The sequence below is a fragment of the Hetaerina americana genome, unplaced genomic scaffold (assembly GCF_022747635.1).
Source record: "Hetaerina americana unplaced genomic scaffold, ioHetAmer1.1.p SCAF_48, whole genome shotgun sequence".
Lineage (NCBI taxonomy): Eukaryota > Metazoa > Arthropoda > Insecta > Odonata > Calopterygidae > Hetaerina > Hetaerina americana.
In genome coordinates, this window is record NW_027287073.1 from 182,914 (window position 1) to 210,373 (window position 27,460).

Sequence of the window (27,460 nt, forward strand, 5' to 3'; positions counted from 1 at the left end):
GTTGCTCTTTTATTCTATCATTTTTTTGACCAAAATGATCATAGTATTAGGGACATAAAAATAATAATTATATTAGGCAAATAAACTTTCATGAGGAGGGGGAAATCGATTACAGGGACGTTGAGTAAGGATATGGAGAAGAGACTCTTTAATCTGTTCTTCTTGTGTATGTATGAATGCATGTGCATTGTAAGAGTGACCGTTGGCCCGACTTGACCGTTGCCACCGTGGCAATTGCATAATTTCCACGAGGTTTATATAACAATACTTTAATGATACAATAATAAAACTTTGATGTGGAGCGTGGTGCTTTCCCTTGCAGTTTTACCTGATCGTCAAAAAAGATGAAAGACGTAGATTGGTGGCTTTTTAATTCCATATTTGGAAACAAATACAAATGGTGGGAAAGTAAAACTAACATGTAATCGGCATGGGGAGGAGGAGACGGGATTGCGAAAACATTGAAGCATGCAGCCTTCACAAGAGGGCGAAATTCCCCAACCCCCTTGCATTCCCGCATTGGCACCAACAGACTATTTCCTATTCCCAAAAGTGAAATCCTCCCTCAAAGGACACCGCAATAGGACCCTAAGTGGTGTCAAAGAAGCTCACACGCGTACCCTTACAGACCCTCCGGAATCCGCCTACGCCCGGCCTTCGGTAGATTTCGGGTTTTAAATTTAAAATCGTACTTAAAGTAAATTTTTGGCACATACCCTAGGAAAAATAAAAGGTGTCTCATTTTTAAAATCGTGCTCATTATTTTACGATTGGCACCCCTGTAAAGTTAAAACTATAAATTTTTACAGTATGTACAGATGTATTATGATGGTTGTATTCATTTTTGTGGAGAAAAAGACATTTTTTTATTGTAACTGGTGATAAAGAAGCTGTGGTGACGTTATTGCTGACGTAAAAAGATTTCCCAAAGTTTATGGATCCATAAACGTAATTAAAAAATCAAAATAATAAGCATATGAAGCCTGCAAAGAAAGTAGAAAAATGAGAATAAACGGATAAAATTGGCGCTTAAATCATTTGAAAAGGGAACCAGGTGGCAAGGACAACGATTATTTCAATAACTGATGTTATCCACCAGAAAATTTTTGAGGAGGGAATTCCGAGTCACTGCAATGTTGGATGGAAAAGGGGTCGGAGAAGTTATTGGGAATGTTAGAAGAAGGTATTGGGAATGTAAATTCTCGAGAAAACTTGGGAAGAAGAAAATAAAGACTTCACCAAGAAAGACGCGAGGGCGAAGTCTATCATAACACAGCGCGTAATAGATAAATATTTAGAGGTTATTAAAGACTCGAGGGTGGCAAAAGAAATGACAAAACCACTTTTTATATATATGTATGCATTCATATGAGAGAGTATGTTTTCCGGACTTTACACGTATATGACGGAAGCTGGTATCCATGAAATATGTTCACGGTGATAAAGTAGATGATTTCGTCAATTCAGAAGAGCTAAAACCCGATATGGAAGCATTGGTGCGCAAATGAAAGAGAATGACAAGGTACACCACTCCAAAAGGATGCCAAACCAAATACGAAACGGTTGTTGAAATTTACGACTCTTCGGTCACGAGTATCTGAAAAGTTGACTGTTGGATGCGATTTGGATTCGTAATTATGAGCTAACTTATTTGTCGAACTCGGACATCTGATGAAGATGCACAAATTTAAATTATGGTTGATTCGGAGGGCGCAGAATGTTTAGTTTAAGAAAACATCGAATATCTCTCTCGAACTAGGCGTAAAAATTAATTAGCAGACGACCAATCTACTTCTTCACAGGATAGCGAACAGAATAGCATGTAATAAGGGATTAAAATTTTCGTTCGAGATTGGGAGTGGCAAAATTTTCTCAGAACCTAATGTCAATTGGTCTAAATATTTGAGGAAGGAGTTGTTCAAATAATCATTAGATATTAACTGAAAAACTATGATAAGTCGGAAGAAATCTATTAAATAAAGGGTATGATCGTCCAAATGATTCATGGCACAGGATACTCGGCCGTGAAAAGTGTCCATGTCTAAGTATTTTTAAGCTTCCATCTAGCCAGAAGCTAGGATGAGATGGATTCTGTGTTAATTCCCTCACCTCCAGATAGTTGTTCTGTTTACGCGCTTCTTAATTTGTTTTGTGTACGTGTCTCTTCGTATTTCTCGCGGGATATTGACTTCAATTTTCCCTTATATTATGCTTCTAACTAATCCATTGTGTGTTAAGGTGCGTCTCATCCATCCATTAACTAATCCATTGTATTTGTGTGTGTCATCTAGTTCTTCTTTGCCGTAGATTTCTCCATGTTGTTCTTTCCTCTTATTCTGCATCTTCCTCGTTCCTCCCTTTGTCTGCCAATTTAATCTCCAGCATTCTCCTCCTGCGCCATGTTTCGGAGAGCTCTAATCATTTGCTGGTCCATAAACTTTACCAATGTTTCATGTCTCTGATCCATGGAGTTTCATGCTCCATACGAACGTTTTTAACGATGTGACATTAGAAGGAGAATTTCTGCCAAAAGACTTGAAGTAATTTGGCCAAACCAAAGCATTTTAATTGGATAAAAACTCCGTATCGTCCAAAACAAAGCGAGATGTCAAGAAGTGAATCGAACGGTTCTAATCATTTTTTTTTATTATGAAGTGTTCTCAGGTCTTCGACTGGGTCGGGGGTTCCATATTGGCCGACATTTCGATGCTCGACTAGTGCATCGTCCTCAGGGTAGATGATCGACGCGTCGGTCAATATGGAACCCCTGACCCGGTGGAAGACCCGAGGAAACTTCATCAACTAAATACACCGGGAAAGCACCAGATCTTGGTTCTAATCCTAGTTTGTGCTAAATAAAATTCTGCTTAAATACCTCTGGACAGAAGCATCCAGATGTGCCACTTCAAAATTAAATCGGTTGCAAGTGAGTGCACTTTTCGGGTCTCCTGAGGCTGTTAATTTCAACGTATCACGATAGCTTCCTTTTGTTTGCACTATATTACTTCTTCCTTCGTTTCTTTATTCATTTCTTCCGGCCTTCATGCTCTCTAAAAGGTTGGCTCTCTTCCTTCCTCCATCAAGATTTCCAAACGTTCTCCCTTCTATCATAACTTTCAAAATCTTGGTAAACCTTCCAGCCACTTTCTCTACCTCTTTCGGATTTCCTCAGCAACTTCGTCTCTTCGCACGCCTTGTTTTAAACCTCAGCATTCGCCTTCCTCTCTACCCAACTCCCCCATTCTATCTCACATCGGCATCTTGAAAAGCCTCCAATCTACATTCATTCCCTTGTCTCAAGACCAGTTTTTACATTACTAAAGGCCCACGCCCCATATTTAAGTCTATTAATCTTATCTTCGTATCTTTACATAGTGCGACGGTTGTCAATTCTTTTCTTCCGGGATTCGGTAGTATTACGCTCAAATTTATGGAACTAAATGATGAAAGGAGACAAACACAACTTAGACTGCACTCAGGGAAAACTTAGCATTTATTGTGGTTGCTAATTCCTCAAACAGTTTCTATATTTAAGACATTTTTGGGTGCGTCTGTTGCTGACAAATCACGAATTTTGATGACCCTTGTTGGTGCAGTGACAAATTGATGTTTGGAATTCAAGGCAAAGGAGCGTTAAAGCAACTCGCGAGTGTTTTATATATGATGTTTTAATTTATATATGATATGTACATGTATATAAATGTACTCCAATCAAGATATGATATATATTGATATTATGTCTCGGTCTTTCTTTTGGAGTGAGAAATTTTTGATTTGCTTGTCTAGTTCTAGAATTGAATGTAATATATCGTCCTGTGGCTTGTAAAATGTGCTTAGGTAAATTCTTTTAAACTGAGTACGGTGCGTCCTAACTGGCTGGGCAATGAGGTGTGTGATTTTAGGTGCCTAATAAAAAGGCAGATTGAATTTGGACACCCTACGCACAAATACTGCCATCTATGCTGCTTAGAATGAGGAATTAACAGATGATACGAGTACGATATCGTACGAATAAATATTCGTACTCTTATACAAATGCAAATATTTTGAATTGAGATAGACTGAGCAAAAGTTCTGTGAGTAGTTGCAAAAGACGCGCTATGGTTTTTGTCTAATTCTGAGTTCACTTTACTTTTCATTCGGTTGTTTCTTTATTACAATGTTCCATTTATTTCTTTTAATTTAATAACTTAGGCGATATTCGGTACTAAATTCAAATTTATTTTCTTTCATTATTATTAATTAGTCTACGGGTTAAGGTAGGTTTTGGATGGACACAAGTACCAAATAAATATTTTGTTTCTCCAAGCAAAAAACAGCCCTACCTCTTACTCTACGACAGGTCCCTCCTTATTTATGTATACTTCCTTCCTCCCTTCATTCCGTCCAACACCCATATCCTATTCGTGCCCTTTCCTTGTTTTCCTAACTGTCTTCCCTCTACCACAGTTTTTAACGTCGCACTACCGATCAATATGTTTTTCATCCATTTTTCCTGCCTCCTCATGTCTCCTAAGAGTCCCATCCCATACCAAACCCACCATACCTAGCTCTTCCTCATATGTTTTACTCTCTGTCCACTTAACCATCTTCATCCTTCTCCACACTCATATTTCAAAACCCTCCAATCTTCGTCTACGATCCTGTTTCAGTGGCCACGCTTCCGCGTCGTATATAACTACGCTCCAATTCAAAGTTTTGACGAGCCTTTTGTTAACATCCTTGCTCAACGTCCCGGTCATCAATTCCCTCCTCCTTGTGAAAGCCTCTTTGTCTAGTGCAGTTCTTCTCCTTATGCCCATACTACTTCGACCATTTTGGTCCGAAACATTTACTTACCTCTACTTGTCAAATAACTGTATTAAATTACTAGATAAAATAAAGTTATTACAAGAATTAAAACTACGTTCATGCGGAAGATGTCGAATTTCTCTTTCCTGAGAAAAGTTCCACCTTTCTTAACTCGAGTTAATAAAGCACTCAGTTTTTTTAGCGCTCTCTAAGTAATAATAAGTGTACTCTTTCGATGAAACCAATGTTATTGTGAACAACTACACATATAATAAATTCCCGCCATGGAGATTATTCTTCTGCTTGTGAGCACGCTTCCAGAACTTGGACATATGTGGTCGGAATATGGCGCATTTAGTATCCTAAATCCAGGGGCCGAAATAGTTGCCGTAAATTTGCACCCACTTGCTGCCTAACGATTTTGGACAACCTTCAATTTGGCATCCTCCCTGAATTTGATCGATTTAAGTGCCTGACTGATGAGTCGGGACGGAACTTTAATTAAACACTAAACATTTTCCAAACCGTTATCTGTAATTATATCAGCCCTGAAGCGTCGGACTTCATGTTTCACACCGTCATAGTAGCATGTTAGGGGTGTTCCACTTCACACTTCCAAGTCCAAACAGCAATCACGTGAGTGGTGACATTCCTCTTGGCCCGTAAGCCTTGAAATTTCAAACCAAAACAATCTGCCGGCAAAATCATGGTCACAGTGTTTTCGGATCGAAACGGGGTACGGAATATCAACACCCACCATACGATATAGTCCGGACTTGGCCCCCATGCCCTTCCACTAGACTCCCATGTTGAGAGATCATTTTGCCGGAAGTCACTTCAGCGACGATGAGGTGGTGATGTTGAGGTCCAACGCTTCCTCAACGACGTGACTGCGAAATGGTATGAAAGGGGCGTGCGAAAACTGGGGCCCACAACAATAAATTAACCGAAAGGCTATCACGACATGTCATGATAGCATGTTAAATAAATAGGGGACTGTTCAAGTTTTGAATCGATGCAAAAATTATTGTAATAAACTTTTCTTTTGGTTAAAAAAAAATATTGGAGACCTTCCATTTGGGATTACGGTCACATTAATCAATGTCCCTCTACAAGGTTAGTATAAAAAGTATCGGGAAAAGTTTTGCAGAAATAGATTTCTTTCGGATATCGCTACGATGCTTCAAAATTCTTCAAATCCTTGAAAGTCTACACACTTTTGCCAGCGGCTTTTCCAAGACTCGAAGGTTCCCTGGTAGGCGGATTCCGGAAGGTCCTTAAGGGTACGCGTGCAAGCTTCTTTGACACCACTTGGGGTCCTATAGTGGTGTCCTTTGAGGGAGGATTACACTTTTGGGAATGGAAAATAATGTGTTTGTGCCAATGCGGGACTGCATGGGGGTTGGGGAATTTTCGCGTTTCCCTTTTTCGTTTGGTAGTCGGTAACCTTGGAGCAGGTGTGGCTGGTCGTCCGTCAAGACCTTCGGGGCGAGTTTCGCGAAGATCTTTCGCATCACCAAATTTTCAGTGATAGTGTGCACCGTCATCTTATCAATTCCAATGCGATCTGAGATCATTCGTCAACTTAACCGACGGTCTGAATTCAGCACTTCACGCAAACGTTGCATGTTGTCGGTTCTTGACGTCGACGACCGTCCAGCGTGGGGCCATCTTGGAAGAGCTTATTTCACTAAAAAACTGCAGTTTGTCACATGCTTTTATCCATAATCACTTGGCAAATCATGCCCAATGTCTCCGTTCCCGGTTTTTCTAGTCCAACACAAAATGTGATGGCGTACCGCTGTTCAATCGTTCGCTGAATTTTGCGCTTGCACCGAATCACCCGACAGGAGTTTACTAAAAACTCGATGTAGCCTGAACGAACGCTAAGAGGCGATTGGCGCTTGGTGCATGTTGAAGGTCAGATTAAATCTCTTTTATAAATTGAAAGGATGATGTTGAAAATATTTTATTAGCCCTATCGTATTACGGTAGGAGAGATCCATTAAAATTCGAGAGATTAAGTGCAGAACAGGTAGATTTAAAGTGTAATTTTTCTCACGAACAATAAGGGATCAGAATAAAATAACGTTTGTCCGACCGCGCTGAGGGGGAAAGGTGTTTTTGGGTTAAGGATAGTCTGGTGCGTAATCACCCCCTGCCACACACCATAGTGGTGGCTAGCAGGGAACTAAAAAAAACTACTTCAATGAGATACTGCGTTCAGGCCACGCGTATGCTATCAGAAATTAGCGCCATCAAAGACAACCCTCTGTTCCCGTTCTTACAGGAAGTCTTCAACCCAATTTAATACGCTCTAATTTATAAACGAGTTAACCATGGGGAAACTTGTCAAATGATTTTTGTTCAATCCAAAAATCGCGTGCATCAGCCTATCATTCCCAAAGTTTGCAAAATATCGACGAGAGGGAAATGAGTCTGTAATTACTAGTTTCCTCCCTGGTACCACATTGAAAAAATAGGCGTTACACGTAAGATTTTCCAATCCTCAGAGAAAATTGCATCCTAAGTGGGATTTATCAAGTATGACTTCGAGATATGGCGCGATTATTCAGTAGCTAATTATTTTAACACCCTATTCGGTATATGTTCGGAACTGGGGATGGGTTAGGCTTAATCTCTTTTAGTAATCTCATAATTCCTTGTTCGCTCACTTTAACATTAGCCATCTATTCAGAATGTAAAAGGCTTTCAAAATGAAGAAAGAACCAATACTGTTGAAAAATTTCCTTTCAGGGGCACTAGAAGTAATAATTAGGGGATGCGACCGATAGCTGCAGTCATTTGCGCCAGAAGTAATAGGTGGGCAATTCGGTAGGGGTAGAGTATTCAGGTAATAGGGGCAGGGTGGAGAGAAACCCGGCGTCGGCATTATCCTACTCTTAATGAAAGGCGCCAAAGGGTAAGCAGATTAGCTTCCCATTCGACTAACGGCGTAATCACTTAAAGTGCTCTGCTCATTGCACCTCAAGTAACGATCGGGATACCACTGAAAAATCCGGCCAACACCGAGTTTCGATCCCGGGCCCTCGAGGTGGAAATTCATGCCATCAGACTACCAAAGCCATTGCACCATCCCGAGCCTCTCTCCTCTTGGGCATTCCACCAGTTTAGGCTATCCGTTCCGCCGACGTTTTGATGATTGTCTCGCTATACATACGAGGGTCATCCGGAAAGTAGTACCCGTTCGTGAAATAAAGACACAAAAGTAAATATTAACAAACATAAAAAATTTTATTTGAAAGAGGATACTTTAAACTACTTCTCAACATAATCTCCAAGCAAATTAAGGCATTTGTCATAACGTGTGACAAGTTTCTGTATTCCTGCTGCATAGTCCTTCGCCGCCAGCTCATTGAGATACGCGAGGGACCCATCTTGCACAAATTTTTGCATAATGCAGATGGTGTTTAACAATTTCATGAACAATTGTTCGAGAAACATTGGGAAAATGCTCACAGATGTCATCAATTGTGACGCGCCGATCGTTCCTCACGAATTCGTCAACTGAGCTCACCAGTTGGTCTGTAATGACAGACGGTCTCTCCGAACGCTCATCGTCGTGTGTGTTCCCCCTCCCCATGTTGAAGTTGCGACACCACCGCCGAACAGACGACTCGTCCATTACATTGTCTCCATACACCTCCTTTAATTGGCGATGAATATCACATGGGCGAACGTTTCTTGCATTGAGGAATTTAATCACTGCCCTCACTTCACAACTGGCGGCGTTCTCAATTTTTTTAAACATTGTAAACAATCACAGAAACAACACAGGCAATGCTAGCGTCACGCAACTTGGCTCAGAGAAGGCAGACAAGCCACTGAAGCTATCTGACCTCGTCCAGCGGCTACTCGCGTCGTCAGCACTTCATGCGGCACGAACGGGTACTACTTTCCGGATGACCCTCGTATGTCTCCAGGGCGTCAAAAGGCAGATGATGTCGGTCATCAAATCGTCGACGGAGATGAAGAATTTGACCCGGAAGAAGAACTAGGAGCAATTTTTTCGGCCGATACGACGGGAAAGTATCAGATCTTACAGCAATATTGTTAATAAGATTAAAGAATGTATATTTTTGTGACTGTAGTTCAAAAGATGTACTTTGTGACATACAGGTAGCATACATACCTGTAGCTTAAGTGGCTGCCTTAACCACGCCATACGGGCCAACAACGGCCATTAATACTAAGTAAATGTACGCACAAAAATATTTTAATCATCATAAAAATATCATTAAATGATTAAGGATTCATAATTTTAATTTCGAACCAACGCTAACAAATGCAATTTCAAAAATTGTGTAAGCACTACAAAAGGATACCTTTAACGCGCTTTACGGTACTACGAACATTTTATACGGTTTCTCATGCTTCCGACATATCACGGAGAATGGAATTAACGACGAGGAAAACACGTTACCCAGGTTTCCCATTCGGATTTTCCCCTCATCAATGAAAAACTAAATTATTCATTAAACCGTGTTTAACCTGACTTGGTGATACCTCCTTAATTGCATAGATTTTGAATTCCACCCTCACACTCTATCCCTCTCAACACCTGAAGTTTAGCCATTTCAAAAGCAAAATTTCCCCTCAAATACTCTCAATCGCTTACTCTGGACGTTCCCCTCCCACGCGATGAATTCCAACAGATTACATCTACATCTGAAAAAATACACCAAAAAGGTGTGTGGCAGGGGATGCAAGTACTCGGTGGAAAGGGAAATTGATAAGGCAGAGGAAGGGTGTTAAAAAGGTTAGGAAAAGAGAAAAAACCATCCGCTTAAAATCTCTGAAAAAATTGCATGATTGTGCAAACCCATATCCAGGTTGGCGGAAAACTTCGTTTCAAACATGAAATTGGTAATTTCAGGCTTCTCTTTGAGAAACTGATCCATTACGGGAAAGTATTTCGCTTTGTTAATTCCATTTAATGTTTTGATCTTACGACCCGGATTTCAATACATACAAGTAACCATCAATTGATTATAATACTATGTATTGACACCTGGGTCGTTAATATCAAAACATTAAGTGGAATTAACAAAGCCACGTTTCCCCTTTCCGTAGTTTTAAACAAGTGCTAGTTTTACCCACTACAGAAGTTCCCGGCTATATTAAAAAGGAGGGAATAAGTCACAACCACTCATAAGATAGACCACCAAATTACTGGCGAATACCAATCCCACTATCCCAACCCCTAACATCTCTCGCAATTTCTCTTCCTCTTACTTACAAATGTGCTCGATGATGCGTTGAAATGCCAGCTCTAGCTATACTTTACGTTAAGGCAATCATGCGCACACTTGGGACACACGCCAAGCAGCGGAAAGACTATGCACATATAGTATTAAAGACTGGATTTAGCTTAGAAATAAATAAAATGTAACATGTTCTACTGACGTACCTCACATTTTACATAAGTTTATTTTAATACACCCTAATATTTCAATGTGCCATCGATATTGAACTGACATTTTTGCCGGGAAAAAAAAGAAAATATTTTAATAATTTTTTTTTAATTCCAAACCAATTAACATTTTCCTACCCTCAACCCTTCAAAATATAGCACCAGTAATTCGTCATGCTAATTCTTCGAAATCCATTAATGAAAAAAAATCAAAAGAATTAACTTTGAATCTGAACAAAATTAATTTGAAAAATTAATTTTGAATTTGGCTCTGGATTTAGTATACCACACATGACCGGGTGCCTTCTTAGGGCGCGATTCATTGCGAGACAAAGGAAATCCTGGAGTGACCTCTGGAAAACCATGTGGTCAGTCTGCATGAGCCCATTTCTTGGCCACTTATTAATCTCTGATCAGTTCGAGCATCCACGTATAATAACCTATAGCTCTCGCTACAGCAGTTTACCGTTGTGGAAACAGAAAATTCATTTTTTAACAGAAATTTCATTTTTTAATTTTGCAATGTACGAGTATACGCTACGAAGGGAGAACTTTTGGGCGAGATCAGAACGGCCTGTGTGCATGTCACATCGTATAATAAATCTAAAAAAATGGTAAAATATTACAACTAGAAATATGTGGGGGTGGTAATTCATTTATTAACCGGATTCCAAACGGCGACGAATCATTTCCGCATCCATTAGCATGTTTTTCTTAATTTTAAATTATTTCTACACCAAGGTGCTACCGACTCAATCCTTTACTGCCTAAAGGTGGATGGGGTGTCCCAATCTCCAAAAAGCGAAACACATTTGATTTTAACAAAATTGCTATATGTTTTAATCTATTCTTAAAATTCTCACTTCATTCTTCTATCCTGCCCCCCCCCCCCCCCGTCAAACCATGGGTTCATGCCCCAAAGTCAAACCAGGTCCGTCCCTGGTATTACAACCAGTTGCCTTTTTCGCCAGACATGCCTTTAGATTCCAACCTGTCAGTGCGGTTGGGGGAAAAATGCAAGAAATCTCCAAGAAAAATAAATGGAGATCAGACAATAATTAACAATGAATAAGTTCTGTTTACCTCCTACACTCCTCGGATTTCAACCTGATGATCGTGATCAATTTCCGTGGAGTCAGCCGTCACCTACATTGGTACGTCGCCTACTTAAAAATTAAGAAAAATTTAATTTTTAATGTCGCATTCTTGGTGTTTAACTACCTCCTACCATACACTCTAGCATTGTCTTGCAGAGGACCATGTAGTAATATGTCTTTCAGCACTGACGAAAAATCTTGAATTACGAGAGGATAAGCGTAACAGAACACGAACAACTGCCGCAATATTGTCTAAACCATCAGCCAAAGCGACTTTAAAGAAAACGCTCAAACCAATACCTTGATTCGCGAGAAATGTTGGTTTCTTAACTCCATCGGTGATCTATGTCTGAGAGCGCGCAATTACTTAAATGGAAAACAGCGTGGATTCTCTCAAATTAGTACAATCGTATTAATCAGAGGAACGTGATCATTTTCCGTGAAATCACTGCTCCGCATATTAAATATAGGAGACTGCATCGTTATAAACACACCTTACCTAAAATACGATGTCACTAATCATGAAAGTAAAAACTTGAAGCAAGAAAACGTCAAAGAGACAAACTAGGATCGCAATAAATTTTGAAAAGGGTGCATCGTCATAAATGGGCAATTATTAATGTTGATTTTTTTAGAGGAAACCATGGAGACAATGCTGACAACAACAGACTGTGCATTATAAATGCATATGATATAATGAAATTAAGAACGTGAGGAGAAACTAGAGGTAAAAAATATTTTCGTCACTCACCTCCATTTTTACTCGCCATACCTATTGTGCCACCACTGTAAATTACCAGCACACTGCACTCTGACTTAGGGTTGAAGCCGATTCCATCCACAGAACTGCGTCTCCGACCATTCCTCGTGTCATGTTGTCCAAGACTTCCATTCATTTTCGCTATGCTTAGCTAGAAGTGGATGATTCAAAAGGATGAGAACTTTCTTCTCTCCAAAAGAGTGAATAGGATAGCACACCAGAGCAGTCTTTATTCTTTAAGCTATGTTTTCAGAAAGCAGAATGTGCTGGAGATCCTATCGTTTAACGAACACGGACTGCAATGAGCAGTCGACGAGACGCGCCGCTAACTAATACTACATTGGTGTGTAAGGGGGTGGGAGTAATAACAGGCGCAGCACTCCCTACCGGAGAACAGCTCAAACCTGGAGCCGAAGGTAGTATGGGATGATATTGCATAGGCAAGAGGAATAAAGTCGATAAATTGGGCATTTATTGTGTGAAGAAAAGTGAACATTAACAATAAATGATTCGTTCTTGTTGAAACATGCCATTATCGTAATGGACTGCTGATTCCAAATCTGAAGCTTAAATTAGTCCCTTTTGCTCCTATCTCTCTCCATTATCTCATTCTTATTTGTTTTGATTTTGGCAAAAGAAATGAACGGAAAATTTAATTTTCAAAAATTACCTCAAATTTACAATGATTACCGAAATCTAGCATTTACAAATAGAAAAAAAAATTGACAGGTCCCACCGAGATTTGAACTCGGATCGCTGGATTCAGAGTCCAGAGTGCTAACCATTACACCATGGGACCCTGGTGAGAGGGAGGCAAAATGTCAAACTACTTATTAACTTATCAATCGTGGGGAAAAAATTGTTTGGTAATTTCTTTTGTATCAGTGGATTTTTTCCTTTGTATTCATTATGCACTGTTGACCAATAGGTCTTGAATATGTTATATGAAAATTGGAGATGATGCCTGATGATCGCAATTGTGCGCTCAAAAGTCTTCATCAGTTTTCATATTTTGCGACATGCTCACAATCGCAACCGTGTCGCTAGTATTGTTGAAAAGTTGACACTCCTCGTAGAATTAAGCGAAAGAAATAGTTGATGGAATATACTGGTTGTAATTGAAAATGAATCAAGGCAATTGGTTTTCGCATAGTGTTTAAAGTACACGAGTGATACGGAATATGGATATGTCGTAGTATATGAATGTTGCGCAGTGATTTAATTTATTTTACACTAGATTTTAAAGTTGTTGAACAGGTGGGTTTGATGGGAATAACTAGTGCGTATTACTGCAAAACCTTTCTCGGAAATCAATTATGTCTAGTCCCTTGCCAATGGTTTTGTGTGTCCTTTTAATGCTCTGAATCAATCATCATTTAGTGGAGTATTGCATAGGGAAAAATGCCTTTCTACCTGTCACTAGGTGCTGACGCGTACGTTGCTCTTCGATGACCTTATTATGAGACAACCATGCAGCTGATGTTTACCGTATTTTAATGGTACTTTTAACCAGGAATTTTTTGGGTAATCCTAAACATTCCTAATTGGATTAGTTGGATATAAATGGTGAATATCAGTATTAACGATTATGTGCTAAAAGCTACAGTTGATTTGTTTTACGAGACATACCTAAGAGAGATGCTATTCTGTTCCGAATTAGATGGAGGTAAAGTTTTACATGCAAGCAGGCTTGGTGCGTGAAGGAGTCTGTTCCAGTGACCTCACTCTTCGTACCCTGAAGGACCTAGCATGTGATTTCATCAATCAGCATGTGAGTACATAAGATTTAATAATTAGGTTATCCCAAATTAATGTGATTGAACATAACTAATGCCAATGAAACTACTAAACAGTATGAAAATATTTGAAGTAGGTCCTAGATTGCCATTGGTTGATATTGGGCATTGTTACTCGGCTACCTTTATCTGACATGGTTTTTATTAGATTTGTTATATTCTTCCCTGAAAGTATATAGGTTCAACTATAATGTCGTTTATGTTTATGAATAATTTTGAACAAAGATGCTTGGAAAGTATAATTTTCTCACAAACTGCTGTTAAATGCATTGCGGTTTCTCTCTTTTTCAACCATTGCAATCAAATTTAAATTCTGCACCTTGATTTCATAACCATTATGTTTGATTATTGTTCTATGTAATAATATGCGATTGACGCATTGTGAAATTAAGAAAGAATGGGGTGGGTGTGTCCATTTTTGCACGCAGTGAACCAACTGATGAAATTGATATGTCTCATTTTCTAAGTTAAATATTTTGACCTAAAGAAACCGACTGCCCATTTTGGAAAAATAGGATACAATCAACAATGAAACCGGAACTATCTTCCGATGTTCAACATTAATAGGTGGAAAGACCTGTTCGCTAATGTTTGCAATCATATTAGTTAATAATAGGTAAAACTTCGTGATTTCAATAGTAAAGGTGGAGTGAAAGACTTAAATCCAATTAAATTTAGTGTGTCTATTCAGTCTTTAAGTTTTGATGTAGCACAGTGTATATATTCTAATTTCTTTCCATATTCAGAATTAATAAAACTTCTTAAATTTATTTGCAAATATTTGGCAGTTTTTAGTCAATTTTCGAAAGCTGTAAAAAACTGTGAACCTGAAAGTTTTTTAAAAAGTACCCACTTTCAGGAAAATTGTCAGATAAGTCACCCGAGTGCGAATTTGCTAGTTTTTCTAATAAGGAAGCCAAACTGGCATTTTTTGTACTAGCTAAGCTGTCAATTGAAAATGCTATTGTTTTAATTTTTGACGTTTTGAATATGATTGCTATTTATTTATTCATATTTCCACCTGATCGTTTTGGAAATTGAATGATTATGCATTCTATGGTACAATAAACTTGTGGTATTATGATATTATTATTGTGCATATCTTTAAATATTTTGTTTCTAAATGTAGTGCAAAAACTTTTGTTTATCCATTACTGGGTGTATTTGCATGTCATTTAATTTTTGATGTGAAATATTCACAATTAAATATGCTAATGAATGAGCGTTGAAAAATATTTTTTTTATTGCTTCTTTTTTTCTGGATTTCTCAAAGTTTAAATAAATATTGCAAAGAGCGTAATATTCAGGAGATTAACATAAACCTGTTCTGTAAGCATGAGTCAAATGTGAATAAATTGACATTATCTTTGCTTGAAGGGAACAGATAGAAAACTAGTATTCTCTCACTTTTCTTTGAATTTAAAATTCTACAATCCAACATGGTCCATCATTCCTGGAAAACCCACAAATCATATGAAAGTTTCTGAAGTATCTATAAACTGATCTGAGGACAAAAATCATGTTTTGGATAATGATATTCTGCAATGAAAATCCATGATTGTTCCAAAGTTGTTATAAATATGTATCGGGAATGAAAACTAAGTATTTATACCAGGCGTTGTTCAGAGACAGTAACAAGTGGAAGAATGATAAATTTCATGGGACCATTTTTGGAGTCTTAAGTGTGTGATCAGAGATCTAGTGTGTTAACAGTTTTACTTCCTGTATTGTATAAATTTTGTTATTAGTAGAGCCTGTTACTGGTAATCATTTTCCTGTATGATCTCTTATGCATTAATACAGCTAAATACACCCAATAAAAGTTAACACACAATTTTTCATGAAAAAATACTAAGGTAATTTATTCAGTGATGATGAATTATTTTTCGAAAAGTAGAGCCTTTAAACTATGGAATTCCCCCAGTTAAAACTTTGAAATATAATCCTTGAAATAAATGAAGCCATTTTTTTTTTAATTTGACCAGCTCATTTATTACAGCCACAGCAAACTAAACATAACTCTTATTATTGATAGAATTGAGCCATTACAGCTAGTAGTATTGAATAAATTTATTTATTTAAGAATTACGTTGCAATTAGGCGATTTTCCTGGTGGCAACGGACAAGTTTGGTCAGTGATCACTCTTACAACGAAAAATACAAACTTACACACACTAGAAAAACCGATAGGAGACAAAATATTCTTACATACGATGACACTTCCACATCACATACAAACAAACTTCCGCATCACATACAAAATGCCGTCCACTTCACATAAAAACAATATTTTAACAACTACAATGAAGTTAATCACCCAGTGGCTGCTTTGCATTTATACTCCATTTATACTTTACATGAAAAACTCCAGTAGCCATAAACAGTTTGCGGCTATTGGAGTTTTTCATTTATTCAATAACTCTTATTGTTTTCAATTGGAATTTGAACTGTGAGGCACAAATACTATTGCCAGCTGAACAAGCCTGTAAAATACCCAGTATAAATTTTCTTCTGCATTTATCTCGAGACTTAAGGTAGGTATTACAAATATTACTAGTGCTGATGGCAGCCCAACATTATTTCAATAGAGAACATAAAATTGTCAGAGAGAGGCAAACTTTGAACCATTCCAAAGTATTTTTAAGCATTGAAATACTCTTCATTGATGCTTCCATGAATGAATATGCACATTTCCTTGAACTCCTGAATTCCTGTTGGGTGCATTAAGACTTAGAATAACAATGAAATGATAAGACATGTGAAGTAAAGCAATCAAAGCCCTGTTTGTGAACAGAGAGATTCATGCTTCAGTTATATTTTCACATTCTTAAAATATAATCTGATTTAAAGATCTTTTGATTGATAAACCCATTTAGCATTTAGACAATCCATCTAAATTACAGAACACTGTTAGAAAACTGTTTTATTGGTGTGTGTGTGTGTAATTATTTCACTGAACAATCTTTATTTTGGTTGACCAGCATGAAGACATTGATATAACCTAGTTGGAACTTGGATAATAAATGATGATATATCCTTCTGTGCTCCTTAAAGGGTTTAACATTTCAGTGTGTCAAAGCGGTGTTTGTGCATCATCTGTTAGATTATTTGCCTTTATCTTAATTTGTGAGTCTTGCCTAAATATTCACTGGTGCACACCCTGGCAGTGTCCGGTCTTGAGTTTTCGCTTTTGAAAAGGAAGGGATCCACACACCTCCATGTACCAATGGAGATGGGGCATCGCAATGGTGGGGTGGCTATCATACTGGCTTCCCACCCAAAGGGCTCGGGTTCAAATCCATGCGGTGTTGAATATTTTTCAGTGATATCTCACCCCTGCTTGAGGTGCTTTGTGGGGGGCACTTTGAGTGAGTACACCGTCCGTCAGATGGGACGTTAAGCTGCGGACCCCTTGGCAGCTTTCGTAAAGAGTAGGCTAATGCCAACGCTGGGTTTCTCTCCACCCTTCATCCTCTCCTGTACATCCGTAATGGCACAAATGACCTCAGCTGTCGGTTGCCTCCCCCTAAATACTACCCTACTACCAATGGAGACTTGTAAGTGATCCTCTGGCTCTAAAAATGTGTGGTCTCTTCCATAGTTCCCCGACAATGGCCTGGGCAGTCGGATGTCAGAGCGCCTCCTGCTCTTCCGCCATGACTTTTCATCTCCCAATATCCTGCAGCTGATCAACTCAGCATCGGATGTCGCCGAGGATACAACTGTGGAGGTCATCCTGAGTACAGGTTTGCATTTTAACTCCGTTGCCATTCTGGATGCTTTGGTGCTCAAATGCATCATGAAGACAGGATTATGAAGTTCTGGCAAATTTATGTTGTGTTAAGTGCTTTCTCAAAAGCGAAAGGGTTAAGTACTTCCAGGGAAGAGCACTGAAAAATCATGTTAGGATGCCATTTTGATACACTCATAAAGTGGCTGCTCTTTGTTATGATCCAGTTGCTGGCACTGATGTTTTATTTGGTTTCTGGAACCTGTCATATTGTAGTGTCACGATTCAGCATTGTTGCCGGGTACTTTTTTCTAAAGCCTGGAGAAATGGCATTCATGATTTAACTCTACATCGCCCCTGTCTGGACAGGACAATGTCTCTTGCATAACAGGCCAGGCAGTCAAAGAACCTTGCCGAGTGCTCCATTGGTCTTTTAATAACAAGGTGGCAGCTCTTAATGTGCCCCGAACTAATTAATGAGTTTTGTTTTTTAAGGCAGCCCATATTTGATGTGGCTTAAGTTAGATTTTTTTAATTTTCTTAAAACCATATTTTTGCATTTACCTAAGAGCGTTGATTGTAACAATTGTCACGTATGACTGAAAGCATCAAAGTTGTTGTATAACAGGAAAATAAGAGAACTTTGCCCAGATAGTTTGTAAACCAGAATATGCAGTGTAATTTTTGTATGAAGGTGACAATAATATTCTTTGCCCAATAAGAAAAAAATACTTTATGCAAACTCTTTCTTGGAATAGTATGGTCCTTATGCTCCAAATTTTTAAATTCATTTAACACAAATAATTCACTTCAAATCATTGTTCTTATTCCCCTCAGTCAAAAGAGAGCCAAGGTTCATTTGCGTTGTGTCTTTGCAGAAATTTGGCCTCCCAAAGTTCAGCATTTTACGAGTACACTTATTTTCTACTAGTTTAGTAGGAGTTAAAGAGTACACATCTCAACTAAAAAAATATCAACATGGTGATCTATGCACCATGGCCATTTTGATCCTTCCATGATTCTCTTTAAATGTTATTGAAACTTGGTTATAGCTATGGGATGAGCATTAGTTGTATGAAAACAAAGGTAGTAAGTTCAAAGGAACTGTAGGAGATGCCACAACAGAAACTTTCAATGGTGTCATCCAGTAATTCACATTACAATGCAGCAATTTCAAAGTGTAAAACATTCGGTCAAGGCAAATGATTTTTACTATTTGAAATTGTTGCATAGTTCAGGTAGTAAGATTTTCAATGAGTGGGAAATCTAAATTAAAGACAAGGGGGGTGGGCAGAAACTGGAACAGTTCAGCTATTTAGGAAGTGTTTCAGATGAAAGTGGGTATATTATTTGTGACAAAAAAAAGAAAATTTGCTTTCCGTTGAGAATTTTTTTTCTGAGAGGGAGTAGGGAACAACTTAAATAAAGGTATTAGAAAAAGACTAGTGAAAAATTAAAAAATACCTTTTGGTTTAATAGGGATAAGAAACTTAGTTTAAGGCAAGAATTGAAGCAGAGATAGGAGGTACTATAGATATGAGTGTGGGAAAGAGTGAAGGAAATGAAAACCGCTGGAAGCAGTAATAGATGGGAGAATGCTGGGAAAATGAGTAGTGAGGAATGGTACTGTATGCACAAAAGCAAAAAATTAATGCAAATGATAATGATTTAAGTCACTCATCTCCATTGTATATCTCTCTCTTCCTCTCCTCACAGCACAGCTAAGTGGTGCCAATGGCGTGGACTCTGCACCCGTGCGACCTCACACCCTCGTCGTCCACTCTTATAAGGCGCCCACGTTCTGTGATTTCTGTGGCGAGATGCTCTTTGGGCTGGTGCGTCAAGGCCTCAAGTGCGAAGGTGGGCTCCTGAACCCTGACTCCTCCCTGCTCTCGCCACCTGATTCATTAGTTGTCTATCAAAGAAACTAAACTGCATGATTTGTCTAGAAAGAACATAATTTGTGAAATCCAATTTAAAAGCCTCATTCAGAAAATTAAAAAAAAAAAGCTCATTGGCTTTTGAATGTTCTTCCACATAATGGTGTCATTTGGTGGTCACAGTTTCACAGCCATCTTGCTGGCTACTTCAGGTCAGAACCTATGGCTTCTGACCTAAAGACACCTGGAGGATTGCTGGAGAAACTCGTGTCATCAGTGAACGTTGCTTCTCAGGAGAAGTCCCAAAAGCTGATAAGCTTCAAGTGAAATTCTGTAGAAACCTGAGAAGAAAATTAGGAAATACCTCATTGATGATATTTATCCATCTGTCTTTCAATGAAGTGTTTACTTATCTATGACTGCAGTTGTAAGTAATAACTAAACTGCAGAATGAATATTTATTCTGACTGCTGTCAATTCTAGCAGGTCTGTGTTCTCCTACACCATCACTGGTGGTCACTTATTTTTCCAAACTTGTGTTCAGGCATATTATTTGTGATTTCTTTAGTAAAGTTTAAAATTGGTGCTTAGTTTTAAAAATTTCCCCCAAAAAATTCCATAAGAAGGCAGCCATAAGAGAATAAAAATAACAGTAGAAATGTAAGATGAAATCATTGAGAAGCTGGAGCAAGGTGTGAGTATGGCTGATCTAACACTCATATACCTGTATAACTGGTTGATATCGATAATTTCTGTTTTCTTCGTGGAAAAGGACAAAATTAAGAAGATAGATGCTTCAAAGGGAGTGACAAGAGTATCTGCAAAATGGTTATGTATTCTCTAAAGTGTTGAAAGGTTGCATTTCATTTGGATAAACAAATAAGCAATTGCAATGTGTCACTATTTATGAGACTATCATTTGTGCGAAGGCAAAAGTGATTTTCTCCAAGCTAAGAAGATGCTAGGATCATCTACAGCCAAAGAATTATTCTAGGGAAGCCATGGGTGGTTCAGGAAATTTCAAAGAGCTTGCTGCTTCACCATCCATGGTATGGTGAAGCAGCAAGCTCTGACTTAAAGGCAACAGAGAACTTCATTGATGACTTCAAGAAGCTCATTGATTCTGAGGGTTCCCTGTCGTGACAGGTCTCTTCTGGAAATAAATGTCGGAGTATACCTATCCAGCCAGAGGTGAATGAAGAAAATAGATGATGACAGGCCCAGCCACAAGAAAGACTGTCTCTCACTGCTATTTTGTGCCAATGCAAGTGGCAATTTGATCAAATTCTGGCATGTTTACCATCAGAAACTCCATGAGCCTTTACTGGAGTGCAAAGTTCAGAAGAGTAGGCTAAATGTAATTTGGAAGTCATGGGAAACTGTCGCATGGTACAACCAAGCAGAGCCCTAATAAAGCAGTGGCTCATTAGAAATTAAGTAATAATAAAGCTGAGTCGCATTTTTACAAAATTTTGAAGTGTTGGCAAAAACAAATGTCTCTAGACAGCTTTCTAGTAAAAAAGGAAGGGGACTATATCATAAATAATAAACTAATTACTGTAGTTCCCACACCAATCAGCCTTCGTCTTATGGACCGGGCGGGGGTACATGAGTATAATTTCGACCTCTAAGTACTTGCTGATCTGCGAGAAAAATACTTACTTTTGTGTATTGTTTCCTCTTATCACAAATGTCAGTAATATCACTGTTTTTAGTCAGTAGTATGCAGTAGAGTTTTAATATTTCACTGAAAGTACTTCCTCAATAGAATTCCAACAGAAACAAGGCAGCTGGGGTATTTTGGCCCAGTGATGAATATTTTCCGTGTGTTATTAATCATATGTGTAGCTGCCAATTTTTGAAAGTAGCAAACCAATTTCCTTTGTATTAAGTGTTAACATCAAAATAATGTCATTTTTTGTCTGGTCCAAGTATTTTTTCTAATTACTGCCACAAAATAATCAGGGTGTGTCTTATGGGCCAGGAAATACAGTTTTTCAATTATCTTTTCTTTTGTTGAATAAAGTTGGCATTCTACATTAGACGAAAAGATAAAGATGATCTATGATCGTAAACTATGTATTTATGATTTTCTATGATTATATCTTGAATATTATTTATTTTTTTCAGGAAAGAATATATTACTGTATTTTATTTTGTATGGGAAAAATTGTTTCACTAAACATGTGTTTTGCTCTCTAAGACACTTACAGTGTTTGGTGCCACAAGATGCTCCATATTTTTCATTTAACATTGAGATAAGGCTGTTTTGAAATTGAAATATGATGAAACTCATCGCGTCATTTTAGAGTACCCATCTACTCAGAGAATCTAATGTCCATGTCCTAAATGACTTTCTCAGATTCATCTATTGGCACACTTAGTAAATAACAAAGTAGAAATCAATGTCTAATTTTATTTTGTAATTATTCATTTAGGATGATTTATTATTTAATTTTTGATTCATTTGTTGGAAAAAATCTTGTTTTGCAAATTCCTTAATATACACTATGTTGGCTATGGACAGCTATAAAATTATTCCACCTCCTATTGTAAAGGAAATAAAAATTAGCGCACATGCCAAGAAAGAGAGTCTTGGTATTCATGCTTGTTATAAACACAGGTGCTGTATTTTTTCTATTCATTTCTGATTTCATTGATTTATTATTATATTAAATTTTAAAAATAAAATCTCACTCACTCAAATGTGCACATCAACATTCCCTCCCAAATTGCTTTCTGCCCCCTGATGATTAAACCAATGTCATTTCATAAATCGATGCAGGGTGTGGTCTCAACTTCCACAAGCGCTGTGTCATCCGCATCCCCAACAACTGCTCCCTGGCAAGCTTTGCGGCATCTGGTGGCAGCACCTCCTCCCCGCCCTCGGTCGTGCCTTCCTCCCTTGGTGCCCCCCCAGACGGAGACCATCGAAGGCGGAGCTCCTCCGCCAACAGCAACAATGCCGCCCTGTCCCTACTCCAGGTGCCAGCCACAGCACAGGGGGGGTCAACTTCAGGGTCGCTGTCATCCATATCGGGCAGCAAGGGCCCTCGCAGCCCCGCTTCGGACACTGGCTCCAACTCCTCCATTGCGTCTGCCTCAGATGAGCCTGGATTCGTGAGTACTCTCTTATCCACGGTGCATGTGGGTGGGTTTTGTGTCTTTACGAAATCAAATCACCATAGGCAAAGATCTGATGTGTGGGGTGAGGGGGAAGTAATTCATGCCCCACGACATGCTTTAATAATAATAATAATTTTATTGGTCCAGCGATCAAGTACATGATATAGGACAAGTCAGAAGAGTAGAATAGAAGATGGCGAGCACACTATAACAATATTACACTCCATCATTAATGAAATCCACAACCTTGTAGTACATTTTCTGTAGTAACATTGCTTTAATTTTGGATTTAAAAACGGAAAAACTATTGATACCCTTTAACTCATTGGGTAATACATTGTAAAGTTTTAAACCCATTGAGTTTGGACCACACAAAGAACTTGTAGTGCGTACATATGGGATATGAAGGTCATTAGAACTTCTTGTGAAGTGGCTGTGTACAGCACTGTTTTTATAAAATTTGGTAAAATTATTGTAAGTATACAATAACACATATAAAGTATATACACTAGGAAAAGGTAACAGGCCCAGCTTTCTAAAAATTTTCATTTGTACGTCAGAGAGTGGTGAACATGTTGAAGGAAAAAGTGTTTTGATTAGGGGGGTTGTAGATTTTATTTTGCTAAATTCTATATGTTTTATATTATGTTTTATTTTGCTAAATTCATGAACTTGACGCAATTATCAAGGAATGCTGACCATGTGAAAATTCTTGAAAAAAATCCTGGAAAAACATGAAATTGAGGGGTAAAGCCTGGAATTTTAGAGAAATAAATGTTTTTGAAATGGAAATTAGGTAGGTAATTACTGGGAAAAGAACTTATAACTTTTACATTTTCTTCATTAGACTTTTATATGACTGAGTAATATCATGATTTCTTTTTCACCCGTTGCTTTCAATGGGTCATTTATTCAGCAAAAAGGTGTAGAGGTATGCATCACATCTTTTTACTTGGATAGAACACAATGCAACGATTTCAGAGTGTAAAAATCATTCGCCTTGACTGGGATTTGAACCCAAATCCCTCAATATCCAATCAAGTGCTTTAGCTAGTTAAGCTATCAAGGCGTCCTCTTTGACTCTGAAATTTTGGGGCTTTTAAAGGAACAAGATGTTGTGACGAAATACCGTACATACAATTCCACAGGCATTCGTAGTCGTGCGTGATGCGCCACAGTCCACAAGGTTAAAGCCAACTTTTAAACACTTAGGCTGTTTGTGCCTTGACAAATTCCAAAGAAACTGTGGGAGATGCTGCAACAGTAAAGTTTAATGAAGTCATCCGCTAATGTGCAATTCGATGCAACAATTTCAGAGTTTAAGAGGATGCCTCGATAGCTTATCTGGCTAAAGCACTCGACTGGATATTGAGGGATCTGGGTTCGAATCCCAGTCAAGGCGAATGATTTTTACACTCTGATTTTGTTGCATAAATACAGAGTTTGGTAGAAGAAAGAATTAAATAATAAATTGAGACCGATAACAAATAGCATTTTAAAGCATTTATTAGGCATCAATTGTGAGAATATAATTTACGTAAATAAATTAATTTGTCATTTTAGGTTAATTTGACGAGTCATTAATCAGTCAGATACTTAGATGAAATGAGACTGACACACATTTTTGGATGAATCCCAATGTCTCATTCTGTGGGGAAAAAGTTATAAGAGCATCTCATTATATCAAACATACTTACATATATTACAAGTTATTAAAAGTGCGACTAGTTTTCCAGAATGATTTCATTTTACCTTGATACTAATGTTCTCATGGTTTTTGCCTTTCAAATCTGAAATTATGATACTTTGTATGTGTAATGTGATTTTCATTGCAGTTGTGATTATTACATCGACTCAATAAATTTATCATGAAATGAGTGTTTAAGCCTCTTTGTCCCATATATGAGGGAAGTGATGGAGAGAAGGAGTCTCTATGTATATTTGCTCCCTTCTACACCCTTGCCCTCACTTTGCAGTTGTCTCTCTTCATGGGCAACTCGGGCAAGAATCACTCTGCGCAGTCTACATCAGCCCTTTCAACATCTCCCGGACGAGATTCATCGGCCACAGGAAGATGCAAAATCCCACACACATTTGTGCTGCACTCATACACACGACCGACTGTGTGTCAGCACTGTCGCAAGCTGCTCAAGGGGCTGTTCAAGCAAGGGATGCAGTGCAAGGACTGTCATGTCAACGCCCACAAGAAATGCCTGGAGAGGATACCATGGGACTGCCCGGGGGAAGGTATGTTTATCAAACACCACAATGACATGCCCCACTGCTCCTTGTCACATTGAGGGCAGGAGCCACCACATTTCATTTCCATCGGCCTTTCCATTTGATTTGAGCCCATAGAATGTATGCAGAGCATCCGTTTGGCAAATAATTGATGTTCAGAAATAGGGTCTATGGGTTTTATGGGCTGCGGGAAGCCATGGGCTGACTAAAACTCATCTCATGCCTTTTTTATGTCTAGCACAGTGTCTAGTTTTTTTTATGTTCTCAGAAGATAAAAAATATGTTACATATGGTGTCCCAATCTCAGATTTGATGCTTTATTTGATCTGGGTACAGTGCAAATTGCTCCGAGGGCAATAGCCTTTTTTATTTGTTAGTTGAGCTGGTCACGCAAGTCAAAATAGTTGAATGATGATGATGATGTAACAGTTACTCCCCAGTTGTTTGACCAATTGAAGAAACAATTTTAGCAAAAAACGAAGAGAAGTAAGCGTATAGGTGTTCGACTTCCAACCTGTTTCTTTTTTACTCCGGCTTTCAGTAATTTCAGAATGGTGCAGTATATGCATATGCAGTAATGATACAGTATGAAATATACCAAAATTAACTTGTGTCAAAAACTGTTTCAAATTTTTTAGCAATTCATTTCCATTTGGACCAAAGCCATATTTAGTGGGAATGTGGTAAAAGTTACTCCCTTGAGAAAACTGCAAAAACCTCACCCAAAAGTCTGGAAAATCAAAATATTTTGGGAATAGACCTGGAATAGTGCCAGTGAGATGTAACTGATATTCTCATGATGTTTTCTTTTTTCTGCATCCCTCTTCATCAGTCCGCATTTGTGTACAAGTGATGCATGAACGTACTGGAAGTTCTGCTCTGATTGTTGGTGTCCTTTCTCCGCAGGTGGTGGTGGTGCCTCTGGAGGGGGTAGTGGTGAGCCATACTCAGATGGGGGTGACTCGGAGGGGGGGTGCGAGAGAGGGGCAAGAGGAGGGGAAGAGGATGAGAGGGATCAAAGCCCGTCCCCAGGGATGAGGGGGCGATCATCATCAGCCACCTCACCCCCCCCAGGAGACAGCAGTTGTTCTTCATCCCCCTGTTCCAATGGAGACCTCCTTACCAGCGTAAGCATTCTATTGCTCACACTAGAGAATACACTATGGTTAAGTATATAGAGGATATGCATGGGGAGGGAGAGTAATTCCTCTGTACGAATAATTCTTCATGAAAACTTCATAACATTGGCCCTATCTTTTTAGCAGTTAAAAGTATCTATGTTCCCGAAAAGAGAAGTTTTCCAGTCATTTTTTGTGACATTAATAGATGTAACTATTGCATATGAAATAGGTGATCTTATCATGTGGAAATTGTGAAACTTGATTAAGTCCTCAGAGTCCAATTAAATCCATTAAATGAAAAAAATCATGAGAATCAGTCTGTTAATAGGAAAAATAAACTATCAGATGATTGCAAATGAGTATGTATAAATAAGTGTATGTAAACAAAAGTTATAGTGTGTCAATGAGATATTAGTGGAAGGGAGAGGTGGTTTCTGTTTGTAAACAAATATATATTGTGGTACCTCCTGCAGTTTCTTCTAAAATATATATATTTGCACTGTCAGTTGGTGGAATAGAAGGGGGATGGTGTCAGTTGACCACCTCTTCCCTCCACTGATATCAAACTGAGAAAATCCACTACATATATATAATTATATAGTGAATATGCTGTAATTTCATATGCATTCGATGTGTGTGTGGTCATAGCCCTGTGGTTTTTACTTAAATCTCCCCCTCTTCTCTTTCATGCAGGATGCAATTCCAAATCGGGACTTTGATGGGGACGAGAGCATCAAGCGAGATCGTGCCATGAGGTTAGTACATTGCATTATGTTTGCGTGTATGTGTGCACTCCTGTTGTTCTCTTTGCGCGTGTGTGCATTGCTCTGGGTGTGCTGAGTTTATGAAGAAGTGGAGGGGATGTTGATTTGGTTGGTGTGCCCTGGAGCATGTTTTGCAGTAATCGTTGTGGTGTGAGGTTTTGACCTCAGAACGCTTCAGTGTGCACAAGGGAAGGAAGACCATGGTCATTAATGGACATTAGGTCATGGTCAGAACAGTGCTAAGTTGCCTCTCTCTATGTGCTTCTACAATCCAAAGTTGAAATTAGTCCTCTTTTCATGTAATCCTCTTCGGTGTAGCTCATAGCAGTTTGTGATCATATGTTGGGATTAATTGATGTCAAGTCTAGTTTGGCATCGATTGTTTTTGTTAGTTTGCCTGTTCACTTTTTGTCCCCAATCCATCCATTTGAAATACCAGGGACTTGTATGGTAGACCACCACACCATGTCACGTAGATTATTATGGGACTACATTGGCATTTGACCGTTAAATTTTGAAATAGTTAAGCATTCATTTCATTTAGTTTTCGTAGATAAGGAAAAAAAATGAAAGCAAAACCTTACATTTCTGTGCCTGAATTGTCAAACATACTTGTTCTAATCTAGATTGATGTTGTATGTTAATTACATGCAGTAGTAAATCATATACCTGCCAGGCTTCATCGTTTCATTAGGACTTAATAACTTCTTATTCAGCTCA

At 38.5% G+C, this 27,460-nt stretch overlaps 2 protein-coding genes and 1 non-coding gene across 3 annotated transcripts in view; 1 reads left to right on the top strand and 2 right to left on the bottom strand.

The window, feature by feature from the left end:
- The window catches only part of LOC139693374 (L-asparaginase), a 74,445-nt gene extending 62,112 nt beyond the window's left edge, over nt 1–12,333 (bottom strand). Inside the window, exon 1 of the mRNA XM_071591501.1 lies at nt 12,074–12,333. Coding sequence (XP_071447602.1) covers nt 12,074–12,218 — 145 coding nt within the window. The 5' untranslated portion in view covers nt 12,219–12,333. The remainder of the gene's footprint in view (nt 1–12,073) is intronic.
- Nucleotides 12,334–12,809: 476 nt separating this feature from the next.
- Nucleotides 12,810–12,881, bottom strand: TRNAQ-CUG (transfer RNA glutamine (anticodon CUG)). Its single transcript has one exon. It is a non-coding gene; the product is annotated as a tRNA-Gln (tRNA).
- A 271-nt stretch (nt 12,882–13,152) lies between these two features.
- Nucleotides 13,153–27,460, top strand: part of PKD (serine/threonine-protein kinase D3) — a 39,310-nt gene continuing 25,002 nt past the window's right edge. Inside the window, exons 1-9 of the mRNA XM_071591489.1 lie at nt 13,153–13,339; nt 13,506–13,648; nt 13,743–13,853; nt 17,480–17,624; nt 19,325–19,468; nt 22,274–22,608; nt 24,591–24,861; nt 25,762–25,982; nt 26,670–26,731. Coding sequence (XP_071447590.1) covers nt 13,743–13,853; nt 17,480–17,624; nt 19,325–19,468; nt 22,274–22,608; nt 24,591–24,861; nt 25,762–25,982; nt 26,670–26,731 — 1,289 coding nt within the window. The 5' untranslated portion in view covers nt 13,153–13,339; nt 13,506–13,648. The remainder of the gene's footprint in view (nt 13,340–13,505; nt 13,649–13,742; nt 13,854–17,479; nt 17,625–19,324; nt 19,469–22,273; nt 22,609–24,590; nt 24,862–25,761; nt 25,983–26,669; nt 26,732–27,460) is intronic.